A 20119-nucleotide genomic window follows, 5' to 3' on the forward strand; every position below is an offset into this window, starting at 1 on the left:
GGTGGGGGTAGAACAGTGGGTGTGGTCTAAAGGTGTGCACTGAGAGAGCAGCTGTAGGGAAGCCGAAAAGAGCAGTTCCCTAACTCTGGAGGTGGAGGCAGGAGAGGTGGGAGTTCAAGGTCATCTTTGGCTACCCTGTGTGTTCAAGACCAGACTGGGTTGTATGAAACCCTTCCTCAAAGAAAACCGAAGTGGTGGTGTACACCTTTAATCCCAGCAGTCGGGAGGCAGAAAGCAGGAATATCTCTTGAGTTTGAGGCCAGCCTCGTCTATATAGAGCGAGTTCCAAGTCAGCCAGAGCTCTTATAAAAGACGGAGGGGGGGGGGGGGGATAAAAGACGGAGGGGGGGGGGGGGGACGGGACGGATGACATTGTAATCGTTCTGAAGCAGCAGTCTTATCTATAGGCAGCCTTGGGGTGTAGCTGTTTTCTCCTAATCTCCAAAATCCACAGTAGTGTTGGGAGTCCATCAGTTATCCACTGAACAGCCATCTTCCTCGAGCTTTGATAACCAAGATTGCTGACTATGCCTGTGACTGTAACGGTTGGCTGTGGAAAGGCCTTGCTGCTTTTGAGTTTAAGATCTCAGCCTCCTTTGGAAGCACCAGCCTAGTCCCAAACATAATTAGGGTTTGCTTGTGCCGGTAAACTCCCAATATGGGTCTCTCGCTGCTTCACCAGGGCGAGTGTGTCCGCTGGCTGCTCTGCTGGGCAGGCTGCCTCTGCCAGCTCTCCCACTGAACTACATCCTTAGCCCCTTCGTTCACCCCTCTTCTTCCATTTGCCTTTGAGGCCGAGTCACCATGGAGCCCGGGAAGCCTCTAGCTCCTGGTCCTCCTGCCCCAGCCTCCCCCAAGCTGCAGTTGAAGGTGTGCACTGCAGTATCTGGCCCAGTAGCCTCTTGTAAGCACCGCTGGGAAGGAATAGTGCATGTGTCCCAGTTCCCACTGCAGGATGCTCACCTTGCCAGCTTTCTATTCCCCCCGTATTTGTTTTCTGGGTGATTAGATGCAAGTAGTTTATAGTGTTTCCATTATAGCAGTGATACTGAGAAAGGATATAGTTTCTTTTTCAAAATGTAAGATATCAGGACCAGAGCCTTGATTGCCAGCAGCGCACTCGGTCTTAATTTCAGCTTTTAAGATGGAAAATCTGTGTCTGCAAGGGTGAGGTGGCCAGAGGGTAGAAGTACTTACCATCAAGGCTCATGGCTTGAATGATCCTTAGAACCCACGTGACAGAGGGAGAGAACCATCTGACGTGCCCCCCACCCCAGTCAATCAATGTGAAGTTTTTGTTTTTTGTTTTAGAAATATGTAAGCTCCACTAACAGTCTAACTGTTGGGAGGCTGAGACAGGAGGGTCAGCACACATTTGAGACTGCCCTGACCTCCGTAGTGCTGAAGCCTGAGTTCACTCTCCGTTCCTACAGGACAGGGAGGAGGGGTTGCTCATCAGAGCTCTGGGAAATGTGTTTCACAGGTTTTCCTCTCCAGGGAATTTGTGAATCCCTGTGTTGAGTGTTCGAAGAGGCTAAGAGGAAATGAAAGGCCTTAAAACGAGGCCAGAACAGGGCGTGAGCTCCAGAACAGGGCGCGAGCTGGGGAAAGCACCCTCCCTCCTCAGTGACAGCTAAAAAGTCACTGGAAGAAGAAGTCTCCTGTGCCTGTGGACTTGGCACGAAGGCACGTCCATATGCATATGCATGTGTCTGACTTGCACATTGTATTTGGGGTTTTGAACAGCAGAAGTTCGCTGCACAGTTTAGATACAAACCAACAGAAGCAAAAGTCATCTTGGGGAAGTGGTACAGCGGCACTGGAAATGGTTTATTTTCTTGATAATTAGCCTGAGCTCATGTATGGTGGCACACGCCTTTGATTCCAATACTTGGGAGGCAGAGGCAGGTGGATCTCTGAGTTCAAGGACACCGTGGTCTACTGAGCTCACAGTTCTAGGACAGTCAGGGCTACACAGAGAGACCTTGTCTCTAAATAAATAAAAGTAAAAACCGTGTCAGCACTTCAATGAGGAAAACACAGGAAGGAATTGGTTTCTTCTCTCCGAGTCTTGTCTGGGTGAGGAAAGGGGATTGTGTGAAGATGGCATTCAGCATCCTGGGACTTGGCACCTATTTTTATGTCAAGAGAGAAGGGTTGTTTATTTTTATTTTTGTTTTGGGGATTGCACCAAGGTCTCACCTGAGGTGGACAAGTGCTTTTCTCTGAGCCCTGTCCATGGTCCCCATAGGAGTTCTGTATTGTTGGTGGTAGCCCATTGCTTCATAGCAAATTATTTCAAAACTTAGCTTGAAAAAGTTTTTGAAAGTGGGGCAGCTTAGCTGGCACTTGTGAAACCAAGACCCCTGGGTGACTTGACCTCAAGGCTAAGGTCTTTTCATCTGGCACCCATTTTCTCTCCGGGTATTGCTGGCTGATGGAATGTGGCTCAGGTCCTGGGGGGGGGGGGGGGGGGGGAGCCCTGCCCAGTGTCGTTCACTGTCCTTACAGAATGGCAGGTGGCTTCACCTTCCGAGGCCGCTGGACCATTAACAAACAAGTCAGAAGCCTCAGAAGTCACACTGTTACTTCCACAGAACCCTTTCCATGACACAGGTTAGCCCAGTGGTGGGAATGCCAGCAGGTGAAGGCTCATTGGGAACTCCATGCTGGCAGTGGTTACCACAAGCTTCTTACATTGCCAAAGGGTGTAACTTCCGGATCCACAAACTTCTCTCCACTCCTGCTCCCTTCCCTTAAGGTCTCTTGTGTGCACAGCATTCCTGGGTACGGAATGACCATCCTGCTTTGGGGTGTCTGAGCTCTTCTTGCTAAGCATTCCTAGCTCTTTTTATCCCGAGCCTCGGCTTCCCAGCTGTGTGGGTGGTTACTGCTTTATGAGAGAAGCAGTTGGTATTTTGAATTCTGCAGTAATTATTTCTGAAGAGATTGCACGTTATGGCTGTTTGGCAGCAGTGGATTGAAGTCCCACAATTTCAGGTCTCTGCACCACAAGCCCATCTGTTAGCACGCGTCTCCTGCCTTCGCTCTTCCGGCTGGGGCAGTGCGGCCCTGTGCCGAGCTAGGGCTTTCTAACATCTGTCTGTGGGAGAGATTTCTGCGCCATGAGAAATGTGGCCTGAGATAGATCCAGATGGCTCCAGAACCGATGGCCACCGCATTATGGAGAGGACCAAACATAGTCAATTGTTGGTCTTGGCTTCTCTGGAGAAGGCCTTGGCTGCTGGTAGGCAGACGCGTCCTGGTTAGCCTAATTAACTCTTCTTCGTTAGAGTATGTTTTTCAGAGGGTAGAGTTTGGATCTCTTGATTTGAGTGGATTGTGCTTGGGATGGAACCCAGGGACTCGGTGCATACTAAGTGACCTTCCTCTGACTCCCCCACCCCTTCTCTTGGATCTCTTTTTCAATGTAATAGCATAAAATGCTGTTTTGGAAATTTGAAGTGCTCTCTTTGACCTTGGTACCAGTTTTGTCCTTTTATCAAGTGGGTTTACCTATTTTTACATGTAGAGCTTTAGGCTGTGCGTGTGTGTGTGTGTGTGTGTGTGTGTGTATTTTGAAATAGGGTCTTTCTGTGTTGCCCAGCCTGTTCTCAAGCAGGGTCATCCTACCTGAACCTCCTGAGTGCTAGGGTTCTAGGCAGGTGTCACCATGCCTTCTGCTCTGTTAGATTTTTAAAGTTATCCCAGAAGAATGGCATGGCAACTGGTACCCTGTCTTCAAACAAAAAGAAAACACGAAATAGCTAAACTTGCCCTTCCTTAGCTCCTGGGTAACGAGTATTTTTGTAGTCTCAGAGGTGAGAAGGAACAGACAGGATAGTTGGTTTGTTCTCTGGGTGGGTGAGGGAGTTAGTGTTGGTGTTCCACCTTAGATACCCTAATGAATGGTGGATGGTGGTTGGAAGGAGACCTTCTGCCTTGATTTACCAACATCCCCACCCCCTGCGTGGTTAACTTCCTGGACCTTCAAAGTCATTCAGTCCCTGGGCAGTACAACGCCTCTAATTCTCCATTTTAAGTCCCATGGCCTAGGCTTTGGAATTTTTGTTTGTTTGTTTTGTTTTGTTTTTGTTTTTTTTTTTGAGATAGGGTTTCTCTGTGTAGTCTTGACCACCCTAGAACTTACTCTTGTGACCAGGCTGGCCTTGAACTCACAGAGATCTACCTGCCTCTGTCTCCTGGGTGTTGGGATTAAAGGCATGTGCCACCACTGCCTGGCATTTGTTCCAGTTATCTTGGAAGAGGGAATGTCGATTGAGAACATACATAGAATAAATTGCAATGAATCAGAGGCACGAGGAACACTTGTCGCAGGTGCTGATGTGTGCCTCGGTACCATTCTTCTCAGGTTTTTCCACTTGAGCAGAAAGGGGTGCTGCCTGCTTGAGGCAGTTTTTCTCCGGACACCCTTGATTTCTGCACAGGAGAGGAGGATACAAGGCCAGTGCAGAGTGGGGTCCTATGAGGCTTCCAGAAGGAAGGGCCTCAAGTGAAGAGCAAATGTTAGTCCTGAAATAGCTGTCAGTGTGCAGCCTGAGCAGTCTCACTGGTGTGTAAATATACCTTTCTCTGGATGAAAGAGAGAACCTGGAACATCAGGTCTGTTGGAGCCTTGGGGTCTTCGATGGGTAGGATAAGGGGGTCTAGGGAGTGAGAAGGCCCCTGTGGAGCGCTGTTGGCTCATTTCCCAGACCTCTGGGGCCTTGGCTTCTGTGTTACTTGAGTTTGTCAGCTTGTCATAAGTCAGTTGTCTAGGAACAGAGGCCGTGAATTGAGGGAATGCCCATCCATCAGACCAGCCTGGAGATAGGCATTGTCTTGATTGATGATTGACATAGAAGGACCCAGCTCACTGTGGGTGGGTGCCATCCCTGGGCAGGTGGTTCTGCTTTAGCATAAGAAAAGCAGGCTGAGCAAACCCTGAATTGCAAACCAGAAAGCCTAGCTCCTCTGCTCCCCCGTTGGCCTCTGCTGCTTCAGTTCCTGCCGAGTTCTGCCTCAACCTTCTTCCATGATGAACTAAGAACTTTAAGTTTAAGTAATCCCTTTCTGCCCTGGTGCTTTGGTCGTGGTGTTTTAGCACAGTGGCAGCCTGCATAGAAACACAACCTCTCAGGGTTTGTTTTCCTTAGAGAGAAAGTCTTACACTATAGCCCAGGCTGGTTTAAAATCCTGGCCCCCTTCTTCCTCTGCCTCTGAGTGTTCGGCTTATACACGTGAGCCACTTCTCTTGGCTTCTCAAGAAGTTTTAGTGCCAAACGCAGGGGATGTGAGGGTGTGGAGAAAGTGGAGTCAGAATCCAGAATGGCAGTGACTTTCCTGGGTGACTCATTCTTTCTCCAGCACCCCTCTTTCTTACCGTCTGTGTTTACCTTTTAATAAACTCCAGTGCTCAGAGAAACCGATGTCCATGCCCCGTAGAGCGCATCTTAATTTTGCAGCATCCTTGCTCTTACCCCTGTGCTTAAACGTATACCGACGTATCTTTACTAAACACCTATTCAGCTTTAAAAAATCAAATTAAAAATAGTATCCAAAGTTAGGCAAAGATAGAGGCAGGAGGAGTATGAGTTTGAGGTCAGTGTGGCCTGTGTAGTATATATATTGTACATTATATTGTCTAGTCCCCAGAAAGCAAAATAAAGCCTACCCCCCTCAAAAAAAACCACCACCAACAACAAAAGACACAAAGCCTCTGGACTCGGCTGCTGCCATGTTTCCAGGCGGTTTCATATGTGTGGTTATTCCTGTCTAAGAGGAAGGAGTGACATCATTTTCACTTCTCTGTAAATAGAACTTAACTAGCACATGTGGGCTTCCTCAAGAAGGATTTACAATCTCAGAGTGGCAGTGTGATCTGCCCCCTCAAGTGTGGGTCCCTGTGAGTGACACATGAGCAGTCATTTAGAACATTTTCTTAACGGTGAATCTGCGGTACACCGTCCCTGTTTCCTGTAGGACAGGTGTGAATCTGCGGTACAGCCCTCCCCGTTTCCTATAGGACAGGTGTGAATCTGCAGTACAGCCCTCTCCATCTTCTGTAGGACGGGTGTGAATCTGCGGTACAGCCTTCTCTGTTTCCTCTAGGATGGGTGTGAATCTGCAGTACAGCCCTCTCCATCTTCTGTAGGACGGGTGTGAATCTGCGGTACAGCCCTCCCTGTTTCCTCTAGGATGGGTGTGAATCTGCAGTACAGCCCTCTCCATCTTTTGTAGGATGGGTGTGAATCTGCAGTACAGCCCTCTCCATCTTCTGTAGGACGGGTGTGAATCTGCGGTACAGCCTTCCCCGTTTCCTATAGGACAGGTGTGAATCTGCAGTACAGCCCTCTCCATCTTCTGTAGGACGGGTGTGAATCTGTGGTACAGCCCTCTCTGTTTCCTCTAGGATGGGTGTGAATCTGCAGTACAGCCCTCTCCATCTTTTGTAGGATGAGCACACTTTGTTCCTGTCCAGTGGTTTTTGATGGACCACTTGGAGGATGGCGCAGTCAGCAAAGCACTCGCCCTTAAGGTCTGGGTTCGATTCCCAGACCATACTGGGCATAGCAGCACACACTTCAGGGAGGAATTCAAACACCAAAGGACTCCTCTATGGCCGTCTAGCCTGACATGAGCTCCATGCCAACCGTTGTCATAGAAATACCAATGCTTCACTCCCTTTTATTTACCCATTCATCGGCTGCTTGAAATGTAGGTTATTCCCATTTTGCGGACTGTTACGAATAGTGTTGCTTTTTCTTTAGTAGATTTGTATTTTCATTTCTCCATGTGCAGACTGAGAAGTAGAATTGCTGGGTTCTTTGGTAACTCTGTGGCTAACATTTTGAAGAACTGCCAGACCAGTTTTCCAAGTGGCTGCGTGGTTTTACTTTCATGTTACCAGGTACAGGGTCTCACTATCTAGCCCAGGCTGGCCTTGGATTCACAGAGATCTCCACGTGCTGGGATTACAGACATGCAACATTTGTTATCCATCTGTCCTGGCAGAGGTGAGGTGGCTCCCATAGCATGGTTTGTATTCTTGAGTGGGTCATCGTCTCTGGCATCTTTTCATGTAGTTATTGGATATTCTGCATTTATGTGTTTATGGAGTTCAGAACGTCAAACTAGGGCTTCCATGGAGTAGGGTGTGTCCCTGGTGTGAACATTTTCTTTTCAAATTTTATGAACTTATAAAAAGAAAACTTGTCAATTAAAAACACCCCTCCCCTCAGAAACAAAACAAAACACACCAAAATTCACCAGACTCAAAGTCTCTACATCTCAATGTACTTCTGGCGTTTGGATATTGTTATAAGTTCTTTAGGGAAATGTCAGCTCATACTTGTTTCCCTTTCGTTTGCCTTTTTTCACCCTGCCTCCCTACCTCTTTTTCCCTCTTTATTGCTTTTTGTTGAGCCATCTTTCCAGCCCCCCTCTGGGTTATTTGAGATGAGGTCTCACTCTTAGAGACCAAGTCGGCCTCTTGAACTCTCCATCCTCCTGTCTCAGACTCCCACATTACTGGACCTGTAGGTACATGATGTCATGCCTAGCTATAAGATGTGTGTGTGTGTGTGTGTGTGTACGCATGCGTGTGCGCGTGTATGTGAAGTTTTTTTTCCTTTGAGATAGTCTCCCTATAGTGCAGGCTTGCTTTGAATTCACTATGTAGGTGAGGCTAGCCTTGAACTCCTGATTTTCCTGCCTCTGTCTCCCAAGTGCTGGTGTTATCTGTATGAGCCACTGTACCGAAGCTTTGCTTCTGCTTTCTTTGGACAGTTTTGTAGTTTGCGCTCATTTGTTTAGTTAGGTCTGTGGTCTGTTTTCAGCTAATTTTTGTGTTTGGATAAGGAAGTGGTCTGGCTTCATTCTTTCACACAGAGCTCTCCAGTTGTTCTAGCCGTGGTTTCTTGAGGCTGCCTTTGCCCTTTTGCAGACACAGATGCTGCACCCTCACGGCCAGTGCCTCACCAGGAGGTCTTCAGCCTGTAACTCTGTTTCTAGTTGCGGAGGACTGTGACTTCCTTCATCTCTGAAATACTGAGCTTGGTCCAGGCCCTGAAAGTCTGTTGTCTCGGAGGCCACACCCCCTAAAGGAACACCCACCTTTGCCCAGGTTGCTCCTCCTCTACTTCTGTTTTTACTGGTGTACTGATTGGAGCAAGCCATAGGCCAGTGCTTGACCACTAAACTACCCTGTGTCAGGTTGGCAGGATGGCTCAGTATGTAGTGACCAGAGTCCCAGCCTTGGAATCCACTGCTGAGCAGCGGTGTGTGCCTCCCGTCAGATAACTACATCCATAAATATGTGGGTTTGTGTGTGTGTTTAAAGAAATGCTGTTTGAACACAGATTTTATATAATGCTTCTAGATGTGTCTTTGTTTTTGTTGGATGTGAAATTAAAAAAGGAAGTCGTTTATTCAGAAAAGGAAGTTGGTGCTTCAGGAAGCCTTGCAATCCAGCAGGGGTTGTGATTTCTGTGTAAAGACAGGAGGACTCGGGAGTGGTAGAAAAGGTGGTTGACAGTTCCCTGCAGTGCAAGAGGCAGGAGAGCTAACTGGGCCACACCTCCTAACCCCTCCCGAATAGCCCCATGAACTGGAGACCTAGCATCTGAATATATTCTCATTCAGACCACCACACACTACCCTTGGGTGTGGTGGTCCTTGTGTGAGTACCACAAAGTGGCCTATTAATGGAGATGGCTAGAGAGAGCATATAGCTTTTGTTAAGGGTTGTCCTTCAGTTCCAGTACCACGGACGCTCACTCCTTTATATGAAGTGCAGTGCTGCCTATGCCTCCCCTGTGCTTGCAAACCACCCTTGATACCCAGATACCCATGCGGTGGGAGCGCCATGTCGGCAGTAGTCACTGCTCGGGATCATCTCCAGACAGAAAGTCTGTACGTCTTCAGTGCAGCTGTAATCTTTTTCCAAATATTTTTGCTCTGCGGTTTGTTGAATCCACAGTTGTGGAACTCACAAGTGTTTCTGACTAGTTTATTGATGTTATTCTCTTAGCATGATAAAGTTAGGCTTTATCAGAGCCATCGATGTGGAGAAGACGTCATCTTTACAAAGTTAGTTACTTCCGTGAGTCAGGAATGAACCCGGAGCTGTGGAGGAGAAAGCTGGGGCAGGTGGTTCAGGTTTTAGCATTGCCGTGCTGAACTCTCACAGACGCAGCCAAGGGAGGAAGGGCTCCTTCTGGCTCACAGTTCTGGGGGATGTAGCCTGTGGGGGCAGGAAGGTCCAGTGGCAGAACAGGACTGTGGCTGGTCACGTTGCACCCCAGGAAGCAGAGACAGCCGGTGAGGAGAGAGAGAACAGGAAGTAGGCCTTGGGTGGGGGCTTTCTCCACCCTCCCACTTCCTCAGCAAGGCTTCAGCTCCTCAAGGCAAGGCTTGGAAGCCTGAGCCTGTGGGGGCCCCTCACATTCAGACCACACCAGCAGCTGTAGAATATCGGGGATAATTTAATTCTTATCTAGGGTTTAATGCATAGGAGTTATTGTACAATAAAAGACCCGAGAGTAACTTGTTCTAGAAGAAAGCACAGAGTGGCCTCAGTGTTCTGCAGACATTGGCTTTTCCAACAGTAAACAGATGTCTTGCATGCCAGCAAAAACTTCAACAGTTTGGGTGTGTGTGGGGGGGAGGTTTGAGACAGGGTTTCTCTGTAGCTTTGGAGCCTGTCCTGGAACTCGCTCTTGTAGACCAGGCTGATCTTGAACTCACAGAGATTCACCTGCCTCTGCCTCCCGAGTGCTGGGATGAAATGGGTGTACCACCACCCTGGCTTGTAGGTATGATTTTTTGAGACAAGGTAGCTCATCCGGCCTCAGACTTGGAATCCCTTTGCCTCTGCCTTCTAAGTGCTGGGATTACAGACCCTGCCACCCCGCTGGCCTCTGGCTTGGGATTTGACTCGCTGACCTGTGTTTTGAGGAGGGAGGGACGAAGCCTACCGTAATAGCCTTCCTGTTGGGTAAGTGTCAAAAGCATCTAATGCTGAAAAGCAGAGGGCTAGCACCGGACCATAAATTATTTCTCTGGACCAGACCCCTGCATAAACTATCTCTCTCTGGACTGGCGTGGTGGCACGGGAATAAAGACACAACTCACATGGCTTTATCAGGAGATTCTCAGTGGTCCCTCATGAAGTCCTGAGTTCACATCCTGAAGAATTCCTCTCATTTATTCTCCAAACAGCTTTTATATCAACACATAAACCGAGTGGGAAATACACCAGCATTCTGTCTCCTAGGTGATCAAGCTTTTAGTCATGTCCACATCTACCTGTCTGGTGTGTATGCTAGCTGTCCCTTAGGTTTGAATCAGCATCTCTATCAGGCATCCTCCAAATTACAAAGAAAGGAGCAAAACAACATCCTGACCCTTTGTTAGGGCAGTGACAGCCTGTCTGCAGGGCTATGTGACCACCTCAGGTGGGGCCTATGGCTTCAGAGCCTGGCTGCCACACCATATAGAAATATGGGCTTACAGGGGTTCACAGTTCTTCCGTCTTGAAGGAGTTTTGTTAGCAGCAATGGGCAGCACAGGCCTTCGTTCTGTATTCCTTTGTGCTTGCTTTGAATTTATCCCTGATCTGTTCCTAGCGACTGCATTCCCCCAGCCTCTGGCAGAGCCCAGTTTGTCAGAATCAAGCTCAGCACTCACACTGGCTGTGGGGAAGGAGCTCCTGCACTCGCAAGGAATGCCAGGGGTTCTGTGTGAGCGGAAGGCAGCTGTTATATAAGGGAGCTTTCAGAGGAGAAGCAAGGCTGAATCTGTGGCTAAAACTGGCCTGAGATGGGGTAGCAGATGTTTTGTTAGTCTCTGAGAGGGAGGTGGCATTAGACTTGAAGTTTCTGTCCCAGGGCAGAGGTAGTTATACTGGGCAGCTGCTCTTGGTACTCTCGCCAGTTGGTGTTAGGTACGAATGAAACTTCAACAAATATGCCTTTTCAAAGAGAGGGTTTTTTTTGTTTTGTTTTGTTTTTGAGACAGGTTTCTCTGTAGCCCTGGCTGCCCTGGAGCTAACCTGGAACTTAGATCCAGAGCCTGCTTCTTCCTCCGAGTGCTGGGTTTAAAGGCATGGCCTAGCTGACAATTTTTTAATGTTTGTTTTTATGTTTGTACAGCTTCACAAGCTGGTTAATTGACAATTTATACTCTCACTACCCAGTGAAGATGTTTTACTGGCGCTGAGATGTGCTGTTAGAAGTGGGGTCCGCAGTGCCTAGATGAAGGAAGGGGCGGGTTCATTTACCTGGCACATGCCCAGAGATGGCAGAGGAATGACCAGGGAGGAGAATGTCCCTTGGCAAGGCTCCTTCAGTTGTCTGGAGGCTGGAGGCCGAGGCTGGGTGAGGGTGCTCCGTACTGTGTTTTCCTTCCCTCGTCCACTGCTCCTGTGATACCCAAACACTGCTTAAAGTTTTTTGTCCCTAGCCAGCACTGCTGATCTGGTCGTGGGTGACAGGAAAACGCAGCATGTGTCAGGCAGCCATTCCACAGCAAGCCTATGGTCTGTTTCCATGAGTAGATAAAGTTTAGGTCTTACATTGGGTTAACCTTTTAAAGTAAACCTAAGAACTGACATCTGTTTTAACAATTTGGGTTTAAACATGTTAGAACTCAAGGTGAAAGTGTGAGGTAGCAATGGCTTGGTCTTGAATAGCAGTCAGTGTGTTTTGTTTTTTGTTTTTTTAAGGATATCTGTAGCCATGGCTTCAATGAGTGAGAAAAATATTTCCAGCCCCTTTTATATTTATTTACCTATTTATGTATTTATTTTTGGTTTTTCGAGATAGGGTTTCTCTGTGTAACCCTAGCTGTCCTGGAACTCACTCTGTAGACCAAGCTGGCCTCAAACTCAGAGATTCGCCTGCCTCTGCCTCCCAAGTGCTGGGATTAAAGGTGTGCGCCACCATTGCCCAATAGCTGAGTTTTTTTTTTTTAAACAATACTTTTAAATATTCCAATGTACTTTTCGCCAAAAAGATTTAAACTTGTGTGGAATCACCTCATTGTTAGGTATATTTCTTAAGACAAGCCTCTCCGCCGACGCAAATAATTCCAGTCAGACCAAATTAGATCGAATAAAGATGCCCACATTTAATGCAGCGCTCCCAGATGGCCTGGGTAAGCATGGTGAAGGGAAGAGAGCTGGGGAGACCATGTATTCCCTTTCTGGGTAGCAGCCTAACTAGCCTGTGGGAGTGGTCAGTGCCTGGTGGGGGAGGGGCTTGAAATAGAGATTTCCTACTTCATTCCTGCTCCATTGGTCAGGGACTGGGGTGACACTTTCATCCAAACATCCCGGACTTCTTGGATATAGGGTTGTCGGGGCTGGGGTCTCACTTTCAACCACTCAGTGATGATTTTTGAAAATTTATATTTTCAAAATAAAAAAAAGTTAGATGAGGGACTGGAGTGAAGGCTCAGTGGTTAGGAGCAAAACTTAGGCAAAACTCACTGGCATTAGTAGGCAACCTCTTCAACATTTCCAAACTCACTGGAGCGTCCTACCTAACTTCAGTTTGATAAGCTAATGACAGCCGGCCTGTGATACGCCCACCCCAGCCCATATCTGCTCTGTCACCCGGGCCTCACCAATCTCACCTCCTTGTTTTCTCCCAAATGTTACATAATTTTCTGTTAATGAGGAACACTCTCCTGGAGACCCCAGAAAATTACAGCTTTGTTCATTTTCAGCTCCTTCCAGTACATTCCATCCATTCCCCACTCATTGTCCGTCCGTCTGCCTCATGGGAAGGACACCTCGTCCAGAAGTCTGAAAGGATAGGGGGAAATGTGTTGTAAAGTCAAATTGCTAAAAGTCCCGAGCAGTTCTACTTTAAAAAAAATAATTTATTTTTTACTTTGTGTGTATAGTGTTTTGGCTGCATATGTCTCGCTGAGTGTGTCAGTCCCCTGGCACTGGTCATGGTTGTGAGCTGCCATGTGGGTGCTGGGGATTGAACCCCGGTCCTCTGGAAGAGTAATCACTGCTCTTATCTGCTGGGCCTTTGCTCCAGTCCCTCATCTCATTTTGTTTAATTTTGAAAATGTAAATTTTCAAAAATGGTCATGAAGTGATTCCACATGAGTTTAAATCTTTTTGGTGAAAAGTACATTGAAATATTTAAAAGTATTGTTTAAAAATATCTCAGCTGGGGCTGGAGAGATGGCTCAGAGGTTAAGAGCATTGCCTGCTCTTCTAAAGGTCCTGAGTTCAATTCCCAGCAACCACATGGTGGCTCACAACTGTCTGTAATGGGATCTGGTGCCCTCTTCTGGCCTGCAGGCATATACACAGACAGAATATTGTATACATAATAAATATTTTTAAAAATATATAAAAATAAAAATATCACCTGAGAAATCCATGTATAATACAGTTCTTCCTCCTCCCCCTCTTCTTCAAATGGAAAGCTAATTGTTTTCTTTATTACAGATTTTTTTTTGCTTTTGGTGACGGATAAATGCATAAAATCTATTTGATAGTGGACGTAGGAAACGTAACATGAAGCTCCAGCTTCCAGTTCTGAGTGGCTGTGCTGACTGCATTGGCTCATTGAGATGTGCAGACATAGGAACTAGTTAATTTGGGGGGTGTGATGGGTTTTATTTGCAAGCTTTATTAATAATAAAGTTTATGAAAAAAAGCTTAAGGCCATGGGATAACAGTACGGTAAATTCCTTTCCACACATCCCTGGGTGGACTTACCAGATTTGGCCACATTTGGTTTCTTTTTACAAAAATTCTTTGGGAATAAAGAAAATGTTTGATGACTAGTATCAACAGCTTCTCTAGAGTGTTTATAGCTAAACACAGCCTTCATGCCATTTGCAGAATATTTGAAGCATGTTTGGAGGACAGTTGAGAAGTCCCTGTGTGGTTACAGTCAGAGAAAGTGAGGGAGAGCAGGGCTCTCCTGTGTGTACCTGTGATTCTAGCTCTGGGGAGCCTGAGGCAGGAGGATCATCAGTTTCTGTTGATAAACTATTGTTTCATGTTAGAGTCAGGGAAGCACTTAGCTTGTGTTTGAAATCCCCCCACTAATGCCCTTGTAGTAATTTTGCATATTTCTGTAAAACCAAAATTAAGAAATTATTTTGTTTACAAGTGGTTGAAGGGATTGTTGTTTTAGCCTAGAGATAAATGTTACAAGGGGAAAAATTGACAATTCTTAATGGCTTATGTTTTAGTCAAGGGATATTTGGGATTTTTTTGTTTTTTGTTTTTTTTTTTTGTTGTTGTTGTTGCTGTTTTTTTAAACAGGGTTTCTCTATGTAGCCCTGGCTATCCTGGAACCCACTCTGTAGACCAGGCTGGCCTTGAACTCATAGAAATCCACCTGCCTCTGCCTCCCAAGTGCTGGGATTAAAGGCATTTGTTAAAGGTGAAACTGCCATCACGGCTGAGCTAAGAGTAGGAGTCCTTGCTTGTTATGATAAAGTCACACCATACAAACTCTGTACCAGGGGTGGAAAGAATTCTTTAATAGCTTTCTTTCTTCTCCTTTTCTAGACTCACAAGAAACCGCTGAACAGTCCATAGCAGAAGTAATCAATAAGTATTCACCTGATCCATGTTCTAGATCTTCAGAAAATGCACCACAGATGACTGCTGATGCTCACTCAGTCGGGGATGCCAAAGGAGAAACCAAACATGATGTTAGTAAGGTCTCGGTAGTGAGGCCATTTTCAATAGAAACCAGGAGTCCCACAGACGACCCAGCTGCCTATGGCTGTGCACCTGCGCTCTCAGGCAGGGCTTTGCCCTCCGCTGCATCAGAAGCCACTCAGGACAAGCCAGTGACAGAAGGAGGCATGGGGGCTACATTTGAGGCTTTTACAGAAGGCGGGCTGAAGAATGGAGAACCGGTGGCCAGCAGAAGCAAGCTGAGAAAGCCTAAACCTGTCTCTTTGAGGAAGAAGACAGCCGGAGGCGATGCCTCTGAAACGGAAATGATCCTGGAGGGGTCGCCTCTCCCTACGGCTTCTCCCCTGTCGGCTCCTGATGAATTGGATAAGAACACACGTCCTACTGTGCTGAGAGGTGCCAGGGCCCTGAAATCTTCCCTTAACCTTAAAGAGGCTGCGGATGCTCTCAGTAATGGCTCCAGCGGCTCAGGGCTTGAGCTGCAGGAGGGGTCCAGGAACTTGCCTCCCAAGCTTGAGTATGATTTTACAGAAGGAGGGGAAAATGTTGAGACCAAGAATGCCCTTCCAAGGAAGCCTATTAACAAACTGACACCCAACATACGGAAAGATGGCCTCAGCCAAGCAGTAGATGTTGAACAGCCTGCAGACCCAAGAGTCCAAGATGCCTCCCTCTCCCAAACGTCTCCTAAGCTAGATCCTAGTAAATGGGGCCACCCCAATGTTAATTCTTCTGGGAGCTGCCCCGTTCTGCAGAGCTCTCCTCCCTTCTCCTCCAAAGGCTCCTACCACTTTGACGAATCCGCGGATCCCTTTAAGCCAGCCTCAGCTTTGACAAGCAGCGCCTTTTGTTCTCCCACTGGTAATCATGTTAATGAAATCTTAGACTCACCCAAGAAGGCAAAGTCGCGTTTAATAACGTGAGTGACAGCGGGTGCTGGGCATGGTGCTCTGGTGTGTTCTCTGGGAGTCTGGCAGCTCTTTTTGGTTTCTGTGAATCACAATCATAAATGTGTGAGGTCCAAGGGGGGGCACATCACTCTGTAGTCTTTGCCTACCTCTCCTGTGCCTTTGGAAGCGCCAGGACTTTCCTGGTCGATTTCTGCCTCATCTCTGGGTCCTTGACTTGTTCAGGTCATTCCTCCCTCCCCCTACCCGGGATACTTTTTAAAAAAATTATTTGATAGAAATCAAGATTTGAAGTTTCCAGGAATCACACTGTGCCTGGAATTTGAGTGTCGGTATCAGCCACCATCTTTACATCCCATAGTTACCTGTCTAAGGTCAGCACTGTCAGAAATGGCCCAGAACAGTCCTCTAGAACCGAAAGGCGTGACTTTTGGTGGTGGTGGTGATGAGAATTCTTGCTTCCTTGTGTGTTTCTAGTTCATTAGCGGATTTCCGTGATGAGAATAGAGAGTATTCTAAATGGCCAGAAAATCTGGGTAAATGTGTTGTGTTCTTCGACCTCCTTCTCCTGGGAAACAGGGATGAACCTCTCTTTAGTGTAGTAGTTCCCAGAGGAATCCCTCAGGCCATATTCCATGTCAGATTTTTAATTTTGATACAGGGTTACATTACCAAGAAACTCAAGTTGAATAAAAGATCATATACCTCTTTATAACCCCGTGACATCTTGTGAAAAACTAGATGCAAGGGGCCAGTGACACGGAGGTAAAATTCTGAAAGGAAGTGCGTTTGTGGTTGTCATTAGATTGGCTAGGGAAATTTGGGGGTGTTGCTTGCGTGTATGTCTATGTACAACTTTCATGCCTGGTGCCTGCGGAGGGCAGATGGGGACATCAGATCCCCTGGAGCTGGAGTTAGAGACCATTGTAAGTCTCCATGGTGCTGGGAACCAAACCTGGGTCCTCTGGAAAAGCAGCCAGTGCTCTTAATGTCTGAGGCTTCTCTCCAGCCCCAGGAAATACTCTTCAACAATTGCTGTGTCTTAAAACCACCTGATTATGAATTGAACGGGAAAGAAAAATATCCAGAGGGTTAAAGAGTAGAAATACTAATTTCAAGAAAGTTAAGCCATCCAGCAGTCAGTCGTGAGTGTTGCTGGTCTGTTCAGGGGAAATAAATCTGCTCGTGGGCTACACAGGAGCAGTTAAATGGCCTTTGAACACTGTCACTGATTGTTCGTGCAGACCTCTCTTGACTTTCATGTCTGGGCAGCACTTGGGGTTCATCTTGGGGGTGTTGCTCCCTTGGTGCTTTGCTCCTAGATGCCTGCCCAAGCCGTAGTCTTTAAGTGCCTTCTTTCCAGCTGCAGGCTGAAGGGGAGTCTTGCTCTAAGATGAGATCTGGCCTCAGGAAGGAGACACTGACTCTGCCCTAGTGTTTAGAACCAAGAAATGCCAATTCTTGAGTCCTGCCATCCTCACCTGGTGGCGCTTTCTACTGTTCCATTTTTGTGGAGTAAGTTTATTGGTCCAATAGATTACACAAATTTAATTTAAAAAAATTGTACCCATGCAGAATTCCTTTTTTGTACGAAGAGTGCTTGAGCTCTTGGGCAGTGTTAGGACCCGGAGAGTAGAGGCCTCCACTTTTTAAAAGACTGAAGCATAGTTAACATCCACAGTGGCTGGTTAGTTTCTTGGAACATTCAAGAAGGTGTGTTTAAATAGAGAAAGTACAGTATGGTTAGGATTCTGCAGAGCAAATTATACAAATGATGGGAAAGCAGAGTCTCACAGTATAAAATTCAGGCTAACCTGTAACTGTGTACCCTCCTGCCTTAGCCAGCATAGTGCTGAGTTACAGACATATTGCACTATGCTTGGCTCACCTAAGTTGCTTAGTGACCCCGCTGGTGGGGTCGGCCAGGTGTCTTTCCACCTGTACTTTTGTTCAGGCATTGCCGTTTACCTGGTCTTGCACAATCAGGGTGAGTGTGCCCAGTAGTGAAGTGCTGTTTCTGTGTGCTGCACACTTCCGTGCACGAGGGCCTCCCTTATCATCTCTGAGACTGAACCCAGAGCATTTCTCAGTGTTTGCATCTCTCTCTACTCCGTGAAAACTGAGGTCTTGTCGTCATTCATTCGCCAGGGCTAACATTCACGAATATAACTTGTTATAAAAATTTTAATATTTTGTTTTTGGCGTTTTGTTTGTTTTAAAGCAAGGCCTCACTGTGCAGCCCTGGCTGGCTGGGAACTGACTTTGTAGGTCAGTTTGGCCTTGAACTCCCAGAGATCTGCCTGCAGGCACCACAGTGCCGGGCTTGAATATGATGTTTTTAATTTGTGTGTCAGATGATATCAAGGATATGCAGCTTTAACGTCTACCAGACAAAGGATAAATGTTCCGGTTTTCACACGACTCTTTTCCGTCTGTGTGTCTCTCTCTGTCTGACTTTGTTGATGCATCAGGACTACTGAGCAAGTGAAATTTCTCTGTTTTCTGTTGTAAGTACTTCTGCTGTAGGTCCTGTTTGTCCCTGGGACTCTTGGTCCCCTCCCTCCTCTGTCCCCGCATGTTAGCTTCTGTCTGACATTGTCAAATTGCCTTTCATTTGCCACATCTTAGTCAGCTTAGCCTTGCGATTGTCTGGACCTAAAGGACTGGATACTGCTTTTTCCACCTTGGGTGCAAAAAGCGTGTGCCCCGGCTTACTCAGCATGTGTCTTGTGGCACTGTGAACCAAAGCTGGCCTGGCCCTGGCCATTCAGTAGTGATTGGATGGCCTGCCCTGCTGCTCCCTGTTGTTCGAATAATTAGATTGGTTTTTTTTTGGTAGGATAAGGCTGCTGTCTTAGAGCAGGTAATAACTTTTACCAAGTAGACTTAATTTTGGTGACACTTAGAACAGTGGGTGAAGAAGACCATGAATTAGTGACCTTGTACACTCTGGTAATTTATATACTTGTCTGTGTTTTCTCTTTTCTTCCATGAAAGGAAAACAAATTGGAAATGCTTGTTTTTCTTTGTTGGTCACAATGGTGTGGGTTTTTTTTTCTGAATATTTTAAGTTCCTTAAAACATAGAAGAATCTGTAATAGTCCTGTGATTACAAATTATGTACTAGTCTAAAAATAACAGATGGCCAAGTTTTCCTCACTTCTGGGCATTGTACAGTACGTGATACTTGGTTTCCCGCCTTCCCACTTGCCTACTTCCAAATGGTAACAGTTTGTTTCTTTTTACTTTCTCTTGGCCATGGCTCCTTTCTGTAAGCGCCCAGGCCTAGACTGGAGCTGTCTTTGGAGAGTTCTATGGTTTTTAGTGCAATAAAGATTTTTTCAAAGACTCTGGTCTAGCGTGGTGATTCTTCTGATGAACGTCAAAGCCAAGCGAGTAAAGGTCATAACCGCTGTCTCTAGCTGCCCAGGCTGTTCTTAGCGGTACTTGAATCTCAGAAAGGTGCCTTTTTGTTTGTTTGTTTGTTTGTGATGTGTAATTAAACATGCGGGATATCTGGCAATCCATAGACTCGAGTGAGGTGGTCTTGCGGGAGAATGAGCCGGGCCGTGGGTCTCTAGGGTCTGCTCTCCCATGCAAATGTCTGATCGCGGTGCTATGCGCTTTGGCTTCTGCCCTCCACCCTGTGCTCTGCTCCATCTCATGCCTGGAAAGTTGTCGCTGGGATTCCAACCTGGCTTGTCTGTTCCTCTCATTTCTAGGAGTGGCTGCAAGGTGAAGAAATACGAAACTCAGGCTCTTGATTTGGATTCATGTTCTCAGGTAAGTCTGTACTGGTCGCCAGGGTGGGTTTTGTCCTGTGGGGGTGTCTGAGGGGTCAGATTTAAGGAAAACAATTTTTAGATCCTCAGTGTCCTGAACTTATTCAGGAAGGCTTGGGGCCTGGAGAACTGGCTCAGTGGTTAAGAGCACAGGTTGCTCTTCAAGAGGACCCAGCACCCACATGGCGGCTCACAGCCATCTTTAACTCTAGTTCCAGGGCCTGTGACACTCTCACACAGACATGCATGCAGGCAAAACACCAGTGCATTTGAAATACAAGGAAATCATTAAGAAAAAGAAAGACAACTCTCTTAGTGAGGGGGCAGCATATTCTGCTGTTGTCAGCCCAGTATGCAGGTCACCAGAGATGCTGTGACATTTTGGTGGCAGTTCTATAAAGGGTGCTGACTCTGATAATGGACGGGATAGCCTTTTATTTTATCCTTACTATCCTAGTGGTTTATGATATACATACAGGAATATATGGAGTAATTAAGAAACAAATAAAAACCCCCAAACTAGAGCACACAGGTCTGTGATGCCATCTTTTTATTGTTTGAGGCCTTATTTCAGCATAACTGTGATTATAGAAACACATGCGGGTTAATAGGATGCAGTTAAGTGTATCTTGTGCTGTTTGTACCAACAACTATAGTGTAAGACGCTTTAAAAGGAGTGGTAGAGTCTGCAATTGGAATTCTTTTTTGATAATACAAATTCTTCTTTACAAATACGTGAAAAAAAG

At 46.6% G+C, this 20119-nt stretch overlaps 1 protein-coding gene across 7 annotated transcripts in view; it reads left to right on the forward strand.

Moving 5' to 3' along the window:
- The window catches only part of Tacc1 (transforming acidic coiled-coil containing protein 1), a 97228-nt gene that overhangs the window by 54514 nt on the left and 22595 nt on the right, over positions 1-20119 (forward strand). For 4 of the 7 annotated variants that reach the window (XM_041674035.1, XM_041674034.1, XM_041674032.1 and 1 more), the window contains 3 exons: positions 14549-15602; positions 18063-18098; positions 19314-19374. In XM_041674035.1, coding sequence (XP_041529969.1) covers positions 14641-15602; positions 18063-18098; positions 19314-19374 — 1059 coding nt within the window. In that variant the 5' untranslated portion in view covers positions 14549-14640. The remainder of the gene's footprint in view (positions 1-14548; positions 15603-18062; positions 18099-19313; positions 19375-20119) is intronic. The other 3 variants (XM_041674039.1, XM_041674038.1, XM_041674033.1) reach the window with 2 other exon arrangements.

The sequence above is a fragment of the Microtus oregoni genome, unplaced genomic scaffold (genome assembly GCF_018167655.1).
Source record: "Microtus oregoni isolate MIOR12 unplaced genomic scaffold, Mior012 000024F_ref0000369, whole genome shotgun sequence".
Lineage (NCBI taxonomy): Eukaryota > Metazoa > Chordata > Mammalia > Rodentia > Cricetidae > Microtus > Microtus oregoni.